Source organism: Pavona decussata, unplaced genomic scaffold (assembly GCF_977016875.1).
Source record: "Pavona decussata unplaced genomic scaffold, jaPavDecu1.1 SCAFFOLD_3, whole genome shotgun sequence".
Taxonomy (NCBI): domain Eukaryota; kingdom Metazoa; phylum Cnidaria; class Anthozoa; order Scleractinia; family Agariciidae; genus Pavona; species Pavona decussata.
In genome coordinates this window covers 15,871-27,448 of record NW_028145427.1, presented here as the reverse complement: position 1 = coordinate 27,448, position 11,578 = coordinate 15,871, and the positions used below count along the sequence as shown (strand labels likewise).

General features: G+C 39.9%; 2 protein-coding genes and 1 pseudogene across 2 annotated transcripts; all 3 read right to left on the bottom strand.

Annotated features, from left to right (window-relative positions):
• Positions 1-334: 334 nt before the first annotated feature.
• Positions 335-1,220, bottom strand: LOC146489727 (uncharacterized; annotated as a pseudogene).
• Positions 1,221-1,315: 95 nt separating this feature from the next.
• LOC146489726 (uncharacterized) lies at positions 1,316-3,382 on the bottom strand. Its single transcript, XM_085103246.1, has 2 exons — positions 2,517-3,382; positions 1,316-2,216 (listed from the first exon to the last, which is right to left on the bottom strand). Exons 1-2 carry the CDS (start codon positions 3,380-3,382, stop codon positions 1,316-1,318), a joined length of 1,767 nt encoding a protein of 588 aa, XP_084959372.1.
• Positions 3,383-3,536: 154 nt separating this feature from the next.
• LOC146489725 (uncharacterized) lies at positions 3,537-5,973 on the bottom strand. Its single transcript, XM_085103023.1, has 2 exons — positions 5,747-5,973; positions 3,537-5,575 (listed from the first exon to the last, which is right to left on the bottom strand). Exon 2 carries the CDS (start codon positions 5,149-5,151, stop codon positions 3,844-3,846), a length of 1,308 nt encoding a protein of 435 aa, XP_084959149.1. The 5' UTR covers positions 5,152-5,575; positions 5,747-5,973; the 3' UTR covers positions 3,537-3,843.
• Positions 5,974-11,578: the final 5,605 nt, after the last annotated feature.

Sequence of the window (11,578 nt, the reverse complement as noted above, 5' to 3'; positions counted from 1 at the left end):
GTTCTGTCTCGTTTCTTCTGTTCGGGCGTCAAAAGGATGTCTGGTGGTTTCTGTAACGTTCCTTAAAATTTGTTGCTAGTCCGACGTAAGTTTCAGTTGTTGTCTCAGTGGTTAACAGAAAGCTCTCACAGAAAGTGGATATAACTACAAGCTAACATACAACCCACCGCACCTTGGAAGAAAATTCCTGCACATCATCGACAGATGCTTTCCAAAACACCACCCATTCCACAAGATTTTCAACAGACACACAATTAAATTGAGCTACTCATGCATGGCAAACATGAAATCTATCATCTCATCGCACAACAAGCACGTTCTTTCAAATGTCAACTCACCAAGGCCAGAACCTGACACCTGCAATTGCAGAAGAAAACCGGACTGTCCACTCGAAGGAAAATGCCTCCAAACAAACCATGACGAAATCATCCACTCGTACACTCCGCTTCTCTGCATTCCATTTTCTTTTGTGGGATCAAGGACGGGAAGATATCTCTTGTCCAGCGGTTCCAAAACGAGTCCACTATTTTCTGGACGATTTCTATTCTGAGTCGTGGATTCTTGGTTTGTCTGAACAGTCCTTGAGGAACTTGGGAAGACGCTCGTCCAAGCAACATGTCATTGGGACATATATACGAGCCATCGTCTGGATCATTCAGAATACGCCCAATCGGACGTTGATTCACGAGGTTAGCAATCTCTAGAAGACACGTTTGTAGTTCCATGGGCGTCAACACTTGATCACCAATTGCCTTTTTAAGAGCAACCTTGCAGCTCTTGACCAACGCCTCAGCACATCCGTTTTGGTGTGGTGCTGCTGGGGCGGTGAACTGCCAAGACATCCCCTTTTCTGCTGAGTACTCGCGCAGCTTCTCTTTATCCCATTCTTTGATCATTTCTCGAAGCTCTCGCTCCGCTCCGATAAACTGGGACCCGTTGTCGCTAATCATCATAGAGGGTGCTCCTCTCAAGGCAAAGAATCTTTTTAGAACTTGTATAAATTCCATAGTTGACAAATCAATTGCCAGTTCCAGGTGGACTGCCCTCGTATTCAAGCACGTGAAAATGACGCCATAATGCTTGGCAGTTTTTGTACGGCCAATCTTGACGCTGTATGGGCCAGAGTAGTTGCAAGACGTGTAATGGAACGGCGGGGTTAACGAAGCCATACGGCTGGGGGGAAGGTCTGCCATAACTTGAGATTCAGTTTTCGCGTCCATTCTACGGCAAAAGACACATTTGAACTTGACTGACTTGGCAAGATCGTGTGCTCCAATTATCCAATACTTCTTCCTCGTCTTGGCTACTGTGGCAGCTATACCGGTATGACCACACTGATGAACATGGCGCCATTCAGATGTGATACCCAGTGCTCTCTAGGGAGTAGACTCAGATGTCTCGTTTCATAGGAAAATAGGGCTCTGTCGACTCGACCACCTACTCGGTAGACACCTTCCGGATCTCTGTGCGGGCTGAGCTGGCTTAATTCTCCCTTGCTGAGGCGATCTTTCAGGCTCGTCTGGCATTCCTGTATCCAGTGTTTCTCGCCACTTTGCAGCTCTTCGGGTGAGAGGGAGCCGTCTTTAATAGGCTTCACTGCTGTGACTCCCTCTCCTGATCTGTTGTAGGTGCATGCACGCAGGTTCCACACAAATCGCAATACGTACGCTGTCACTCTCACTAACTTTCGCCAACTTGAAAACCTTTTGCAATCAATGGGTTGCTGTAATTTGCTTTGCTCGTAGACGACGTGAACTTTGACCTTTTCTTTCTCTACTTCGGCTATGTCAGGATATGAAGAATCTTGTGGCCACTCCCCTTCGGGACGACGTAGGAAGTCAGGCCACGCTGCCACCTTCCGGTTAAGCTTTGAACAGTGATACCACAAGAGACATCGTCTGCAACGTTGAGCTCCCCAGGGATGTGCCTCCACTGAGCAGGGTCTGAGTTGTTCTGGATGTCCAATTCTGATTGAAACAAATGGCTTGAAACATCGTTCTTCGCTGCAGATCCATGCTAATACTATCCTACTCTCCAGGAAGAAGACCGTCCGTGCGAACTGGAAACGGGATTCATCTAGTATCGTCTTATACAACCTTGAGGCTAAAACTGCTCCTTGGAGCTCCAGACGGGGGATGGTTAATCGTTTTAGAGGTGCCACTCTTGATTTTGCTGTGATGAAACGTACTTCAAATTCTCCGCTGACCAGCTCCCATCTTAAGTACGCCAGGTGCCAAATGCTTCTTCCGAGGCATCAGAAAAAATGCTCGGTTAAAACTTGTCTTGTTCAGTTTCACCATCTCTTTAAAGAAGCTTAACCATTTGTCCAAGACTTCAACGGGCAGTACTTCATCCCAGCCGATGCCTTTTTTCCAAAGTTCCTGGAGGCCTATTTTGGCTCTGATTAGGAATGCTGTTGCGAAGCCGATCGGGTCAAATATGCGCGCTACTTGGCTTAAGATCTTGTGCTTGGAAAGCTGTATCGGCTCTTGGCACTTCAGGAAATCCGCTCTAACTTTGCGGATTTACAAGGTACATTTTTCAGCCAACCCTTTACTTTAAATCCTCCAGTTTCGAGGACGCTGTAGATGTCTGCGGTAAGCTTTTGTTCTTCTTCAGTATGTACAGAATCGCAAATGTCATCCATGTAGCTGTTGTCTTTGGTGACTTGCGCTGCTTTGGGGAAGGTTTCATTTGCTTCATTTGAGGTTTTGCGTAAGGCTATTTGGGCCATCGCTGGGGCTGGTTTATCTCCAAAGGTTAAAACGGTCTTCACGTAAACATCTGGTTCGCAGTGCGTCTGTAAGTTTCTCCAGAGGAACCTGTGTACATGTAGGTCTGTCTCTGGTATGCGGATTCGGTGGTACATCTTCGAAATATCTCCCATGAAAGTAACTTGATTTTCCCGGAACCTGAGAACCACTCCAAATAAGTCATTTAGCAAGTCTGGTCCTTTCATCCAATAGTCGTTCAATTTGTGTCCCTGAAATACTGCAGACGAGTTAAACACAATACGTACAGGTGTGCTCTTACTTTCTGGCCGTAAAACCTCATGATGTGAGATGTAATGGACTGGGCCTGTGTGTCTCCTAGTCTCTTCTTCTGTTAATTTCCTGGCAAACTGTAACTGATTCATTTCAACCATTTGAAGATCATAAGCCTTTGCGTGCTCAGGATTTTTCAGCAGTCGGCGCTTGGTCGCTTCTAGTTTCTTGAATGCTTGTGCCTTGTTGTTTGGTAACTCACGTGGATCTCGTTTCCAAGGGTACGGAATCAGCCATTGATTGTCCACCTTCCTGCAGGAATCTTCTATGATCTTTGCCTCCTTTCGTTCTATTGGACTAAGCTCTTCAGTGTCGCAGCAGCAAGGATTTACGGACATGCCCATACTCTCCGTCGTCCAGAAGTTTGTCAAATCTACGGGAGTTTCAAGTTTGACATGGAACACCTGGCACTCCTCTAACTTTTGGCTAGGTGTTACTCCAAATATCACCCATCCCAGTGCTGATGTCGCGCGATCATGTTTCCGGCCTCCTTTGTTTCTCCTACTTGAAACTTCGCTTGATCAATACCAATGAGCAAGTCTGCTGTTCCAAATCCTCGATGAAGGTGTGTTTTATTGTGGCAAAATTGTCTTGCTATGTCGTCAAGCCTTACTTCTGGAATTTCATCACTAATCCACGGAATTCCTATGGCCTGAATTGTGTAAACACTGCGGTTTTCAAGCGATCCCATTCGAACTTGATACATCTTCGTCCTCAGCTACTCTTCGTGTCCGCCCACCTTGGTGATCGTAATTACAATGTTCTTTCCTTTTAGTTTAAGTTCTTCGGCCATGGATGTTCAAATCAAGCTGATCTGCGCTCCTGAATCCAACAAGGCATTTCCCATTTTTCGCCGACTTCCTGTTCCTCGGAGGTCCACTTGCACAATTGGCAACAAAGCTGTTCTGTTGTCCTTTGCGGAAGAAATCGCTGCGACGGTTGGTTGAAATGCTGCGTGTAGAAGCGGATGATGATAGTACGTACACTGTATTCCATTTGACTTTTCAGGGCACTGTCTTCTCCTTGAACATGATGTAGTCCAGTGATCTCTTCCTGCTTGTTTTAAACAGCTGAAACAGGCATGATTCTCTTTTGTGGCTGTGAGTCGTTTCTGCGGACTGAGTGAGGTGAATTTTCGACACTGATCGACCCAGTGGCTCGAAGTCTGGCAGATCCAACACTTGGGCGAGGGAGAGCTGTTTCGGGTGTTGCTGTCTTGTGGTACTACGTGGTTAACAGGATGTCTTGGGTGTTGGCCTACGTTTCTCAGGGGTGCCGTTGCTCTCACTCTGGACTTCATTTCGGCATTCATCCATGTTATCAGCTGTGCTAGAGTTGCCTCTTTACCGTCGCTTTCCAAGTGACGCGCCCATACTTTGCGATCATCGGTGCACATTCTTTGCTCGATTAACGCCAACATATGATTATTATCCATGTCATAAGGATGACCAACCTCTTTAAGCGTGTTGAAACTTCTCTGAACAAGATGGACCAAATCGCAGAAACGTGCATCTTCTCCTTCGTGAAGAGGTCTGAATCTTATGATGTCTTGAGTGACGGTGTCAGCTACAAATCTGGGGTCCCTGTATATTGAGTCCAGATATTCCCAGGCTGCGTCATAATCCGTGCCAATGCCCTTTATTAACTCTAACGGTCGTCCCTGTAAACTCGTATGCAACAATGAGATTGCATCCCTCTTGCCATACCGGGTGTCTACCGCATGCTTAAAGTCAGCTCGGAAAATAGCGTAATCTCTAACATCACCAGTAAACCGGGGGATTTTTGGTTTTTCCATCTTAAATCCACAAGGGGCATGACCACTGTTTTGCGCTTCATTACTTGTTTGGTTGTTATGTTCAACTCCGCTCATGTTTACATTGTGATTGGCGGTCGATGCTATGGCTGATGCACTTGTGGAGTTTGTTTCAAGGGTTTCAATTCCATTCTCCTCCGTTTCATTCCCTCTTTCACCAGTTTCTTCATGACTGTTTTGGTCTCCATTGTTGTCTGGGGGTGGGGTTCCGATTTCACCTTGGTTTCCATTGTTGTCTGTCAGTGGGTTTGCAATTTCGTCTTCCACCTCCGTTTTTTCATTTTCCATGCTCATTTTTATGTAATCCAGCGCGTTAGTTTCCAATTCCAGATAAGCGTTTTGACATTCTTCTAACCATAGTTCTTCTTGCTCAAAGGTTTCATCGTCTTCGATCAGCTCCGTGTAAGCATCATGCTTGATGATCAACTTCCCATTAATGCATCCTTCACCAGTTGAAGGGCTTCCGTTATTTCCTCTCTCGGCCTGTTACCGTTTAGTTTTTTCTTCAGAGCTTTGTTGAGTCGGGTTAGCGTCGCTTTAGCTGTCCTTCGCCTGAGCTTTGCTGCTTCAGCCATCGTATATTTTCACTCCCACGTGGACTCCAGGTTAGCAGCCAGAAATCAAATGAAAGTGGTTCAGCGGGTCGAAAATTCCAGAGGTTAGCGAGAAAACACGGAATCCATATTCGTATAAGAATCTTTAATGATTAATATTTGATCTGGAATTGAATTAGCAAATACATACGATGATTAAAGACGAAACTAGTTATTATAAAGGAAAGTAAAAATACGCAGTTGCGTAACGTACGCTGGCAATGATCCTTGCATTAAACCGAATATATGAAACTACGAAGCTTAGAATAACAAATGAAAAGATCAAACAAACTTACTTCATGACAGGATTCTATGTTAACAAAAACAGATCACGTCCAAAACCAAAACTTGTAAACCGAAAACGCTCCGAATAGCAGCAATACTAAAATCTAATCCGATATCTGACCTATTGAAATTGCAGACTAATTAGATACATATTTTGACAGCATTTGCTATGATCAAACGGAAATTAGGCCTCTTATAAAGTTATTTAAAAAGTCACGCAATTGTCAAACAGTCACACAAACACATGTCTCAGATATACATTCCTACAACACCAGGTCAGCAACCGCCGACAAATTTTATATCATGTCTTCACGTCTTGATCAACTAAAGAATTCATTTTCTCGATTTGGCGCACGGCTATGGAATTCTTTACCGGAGAATATTAGAAAGTCTGACAACAGAAAATTATTCAAAAAACAAATACATGAAATACTAATCAACATTTAAAAAAAAGAAAATGCTTACCTTACACCTTCTCAGTTCTTGAAATAATGAAAAGCTTGTAAATTTGTAACAATCCTTTAATTACTATCAGCTAGGGATCCTTTTTGTGTCACTTGTTTGGTTACTACTTATTTAACTTTTATTTTAGTCAATTTGTAAACACCAAATTTATTTGTATTTAGTTTAGTATAAACATACCTACCCGCCCCGACTAGTCTCAGCTATTTGCGGGTAGGTATATAACCAGCTTGTAACTGTCTGTTTTAATAAAAGTAGTTAGTTTGGGCTTATGAGACCACTTTTCAAAAAATCATCAAAAATCCCATACAAATCCTTATAAATCCAATTTTTTTCCTAAAACCCATTAACTCCACATTATCTCACCCCAATAACTGCATAAATTAAATGAATCTCATATTACTGCATAAATTACCACTTAGCCTTTGAATTCAACCCTAAACTCAAAAACCTAAACTCAAAAACCTAAAAACCTAAATCCTCGGTTTTCAAAAAACCTAAATTTTTATCCTCAGTTCTGTTTTTAGCCACTTTATAACATCTGAAATAAACTTTTTGAGTAAACTTTACTTCAAATGTTTGTAATTTATTCACGCAACTGTCATACAACTTCACTGAAAAATTTCACAAATGACTATGTGTTTCACTGAAAAATTTCACAATTGTGAAGCAAAATTGTGAAGATTGTGATTGGTTGAGAGAATCATACGACTGTCATATGACTTGAAAACAATAGGGCAAGTTTAGACCTGTCAGCGGGAAAGTCCCTTATGTATGACATCATCAAGTACACGATGACACAACCCAAAGGGGACTGGACACTAGTTTGTTAATACACGTGTCGGCCATTTTGTCGCCATTTTGTGAAGAGTTTGTGTTTTGATGTTTATCGTTTATGTTTTGGGATATTTGGACATTTATTTCTCCACTTTCATCGTTCTGATGTTTGTAGATGCTTTTTGAGGTAAGAATATCATTTATTTTGCACCCAACAATAGATTTATCGCTATCGAATATTCGTGAAGCCGTGACTGTATCGATAGAATGAGCTTATTTATTTTTGCACATCGACTAAATCCTTGATTGGGATCCAAGAGTTAAAGGCATCATTGTATCCTTTCCACTTTACCAAAGCTTGTTTCTTCTTGTAATCTCTCCTGATGACTTTATCGATTCTGAATATCTCCTGATTAGCTTTCAATAATTCTGGTTCATAAAAGCTCCCTTTAATCTGTTCATCGTTTAGATCCTTCAGTTTATATGTGATTGGTGTAGTGTATTGAATTTTATCGATAATGAAGACCTCTTCTGTCCAGTTTTCTGTATAACCTCGATCGAACACTTTTCTTTTATACTTTGATATTCTAACCTTGTCACCAACTTTAAATTTTGCTTTGGATGACAATTGTGTTAAATTTCCATGTAGATTGAAGTAAACAATTCCTTTATTTTTTTTCTTAGATGCCTCTGTCGGTGTCATTTTTATTGAACTGTGTTTAGTGTTATTATACTGCTTCAATATTTCAGGCAAAATATCCAGATACATTGTATTGCTTTGAGCAGTGAATTTTTTCCACATTTTATTTTTAATCGTCCGATTCCATCTTTCCACCACTGATGACTTTTCTTCATTTTCAGTCGAATACAGTGTAATGTTATGTTTATTGAGCAAGTCTTTGAAATGTTTGTTGTAGAACTCTGAGCCTTTATCAGTCCATAGATACTTTGGTTTTCGACCCTCTTTGAATATGCTTTGAAATGCTGTAGTTATAGTCTCACCTTTTTTATCTTTTAATGGGACAATCCAGCCGAATTTACTGAAAACATCTATAGCCATGAGAAGATACCTGTTACCTTTATTCCATTTACTGAATTGTTGCATTTCAACAAGATCAGCAGCCCATATTTCATCAATATTATTTACAATGACACGCCGCCGAGTAAAGTTACGCCTTATATGGGTTTATGCAGCTCATTGGCTAATTTTTCCTGCCAGTTTTCCTGTTTACCCGACGGCTTTTGACGTTTTTTGGAACCCCAAGACCCAGTTTCTGTTTTGTATTTATTGCATTTCTTGCCAACCAATGTCCCCATTGTCGTTCGGAATATGGAACAGCATCCAATGATTTAACCATCTTTTTATCAGCTTTGTTTTTACATTTTTTGTCATCTTTGCAGACTGAATAATCAACATCATGTTGCATGGCTATTGCGTCTGTTTTGCCTGTTGGTTTATCATAAATTTCCAATATTTGCCCTGTTTTGGGGTTATATTTTACTTGTTTTTCCAAATCATTGTATGGACCAGTGTATTTGTGCCCTGGAAGTACCCAACCAGCTTTGGGCCGAGGTAACATGCCAATTGCTTTGTGTATATCAATTGAACCACCACTTATTGGTCTTCCCTTAATTCCTTTTTCATACTCATCCCAATTTGGTGGATGCCAACCAATGGAATCATAGCTTGAACAACTTGGTGTATTGTGATATTTTTTTCCAATTTTTACCATACTTGAACATGGATAATCTTTCTATTTTTCTAATGTCTTTTTCCCAGCCTTGCCAGTCCAAAATTGACTCGACAATATGCCAGTATCTGTGCTAAATGCACTTTTGGCAATGTCTCCAGATTTGTATCTATCAAAGACTTCCTTTGTTGATGGAATTAATGTTCCAACAACATCCATCGACTTCGATGCAACCTTACCAGGTGTACCAAATTGTTCCAAAATTGTATCCAGATTACCACCATCAAGTTCTTTTCGGTCAGTTTTGTACCTTCTTTTTGGTCTTACTTTGGATGATAATTTATCAAACATCTCTGATCCAGTCTTTTGAACAAAAGGAGTTGCTTTAGAGATAGCATAATCAATAGCTTTTTTCTGCAATTTGGGGTTTCTAAGTGCTTCAGACCCATAATATCGACCCATTTCAACTGCTTTCTTTCCCATCCATGGTATTGCATGTTGAATTAACATATCAGCACCAGTTGATGCTAAGGTATCCATTATGCCCGCCCCTTCGGACGGGCTATTTAGTTTCCCTGTTTTTTAACAAATTTGGTTTTAGTTATACCACATTCAGCACATGTACAGAAGAACATGAGCCGACCATTTTTGGCTTGCTTGTAACCTGAAGGCTGAACACATTCAGTTTGTTTCTTTTGTTTAACACAATATGATTTGACCATTTTATATCACTATATTAGATTAATTATCATCAGAGTCAGACTCATAATCTGAGTCACTTTCATCATTGATGAATTCTCTGTCAGACTCATGCTCACTGTAGTCACTTGAATCATCTTCAGAATCTGTTACATAATAACATTCTAAACAAACATCTCCAAAATGATCAGTTTCTTCTTGACAATCTTCGCAAAATTTTCTCATATACTATTGATTAGATAATTTTTTAAAATATTGGATTATAAAATTATGATTGACACTTTGATTGTTCATGTCAAAATGTGCATTGTGGATTGTTTTCAATATACTTGTCCCATTTTGTCTCTCAAATAAATAATACAAACACCAATAGCCACATAATACTGAATCTCTTTCTTGGATTTCATCACCTGAATACATTAATCGTTTGCCACTTGTTGACATGAATTGCATAATTTCTTTTGGCATAATTAACCCAAAACTATCAAAATATTCTGCATATTTGTCTCCATTTCGATACGCAACCCAATGTGTACCTGGTCCAATCTGTGAATCCAGGTTAATGATACCAACTTCATCTTTTTTCATCTTTTGTGGTAGATTATCTCTGCTGTAAATGCCTCTGAAGTGTTTTATTTTGAGTTTTTTGACCCAATCAATGAGTTCAAAGTTACTGAGTGGTTTATTTATGAATTTCACAGAATGTCTCCGATTAATGGAATCCCCTTGAATGGACTGTTTTTGCCTAACAACAGACCTTTTCCTTTTTTGGTTTTTTTTTTCCTTTGCCATATTGATCCCATGTACCGAAAAATGGAGGCGGCCTATAATTAACTGGCAGGACCAAACCACCATCTTTTTTGGTTGTGTTTGGAACAAAAACTGGGACCGATCTTCTGGATCTACTTCTATCCACCTGTAACCCTTTACCCATCAATGCATTCAAAACCATTGGAATGCCAATTGAAGCCAATAATGTCCCCAAAAAACCTCCTGATTGTCCCTTAGTTGGTTTAATTACAATCTGTCCACCAGTATGTATTGCATTGACAATTTGCTTCTTTTGTGCTTCAGTGAGCCAATCTTTGTATTTTATTAATTGATCAATTTTATTTTGAGGAATGAGGAAACCACCAAATATTTTATTGACTCCCACATTTGCAAGGCCAGAAAGTGCTCCAGTAGCTAATGGTCCAACTGCTTTTTCTGCCATTGGTAGTAATTTTGTGCCAATTTTGAATAATGATGACCAAAGACTGCCTCCTTGTTGTACAGCTTTTCGTATCTGTGTTTTGCTTATTTTAATATCTGCTCCAGTTTTGTTTTGCATTGCCTTTTTCAACCTATTTATTTGTGTTTTGGTTAGCATCAGCTGATCCGGACCAGTTAATTCAGAATTTGATAATCTTATTGTTATTGCTGAATTGTTTTTTAATGCTTTTGCTAGTTTATCTTTTTGCCCAATTGATAGTTTTACTCCATGTGAATGATAAGTTGTCATATCTTTTATATAACTAACGTTACATTAAAAATTTATTCCATTTATCGAAACAATAGTTTTCCATCTTTCTGGATGAGCTCAGCGTCTTGTTCATATAATGTCAATGCATAAACTGAATATGCAGCTGCAGTTGTACCAGATAATTCATAATGAAATGTCAGCTTTGTGGTACCATCTTTGATATCCATTTTTTGTTTTGTTAAATCGAAATATAAGAATGGAAATAGTGTTTTGAAATTGTTGACATTCAATAAAGTTCCTTGACTGTACTCATTGTTTGCATGCACATATTTTAGAATATCTCTGTAAACTCGGCTTGGTTCAGCTTCTGGTGTATAATGAACATCAGGATATTCATTGCCATCAGCCACAGATAAATGACAATTCAGCAATGTTCTGGGATCTGTTGATACACTGAATGTATTGTGCAAAAATGGATTTGCTGTTTGTGCTCCAATATTTGCATCATTGATAATAAAAACAAACACATGTCTTGGCTTTGAAATACCACTTGTTATCTGAAAATTACCACTTCTTTGTGTTGATGAATTGCTTCTTTCCACATTTTCACGCAAATAAACCCATTTATGAGGCTTCAAAAATTGATTCATGTACAGTGATTGTCCTTCTGAATTGAAAGTGATTCGTGGTACAATAAGCTCCATTCTAGTAATCATTACACGACAATCAGCCCCAGCTTGCCAAATAAGATT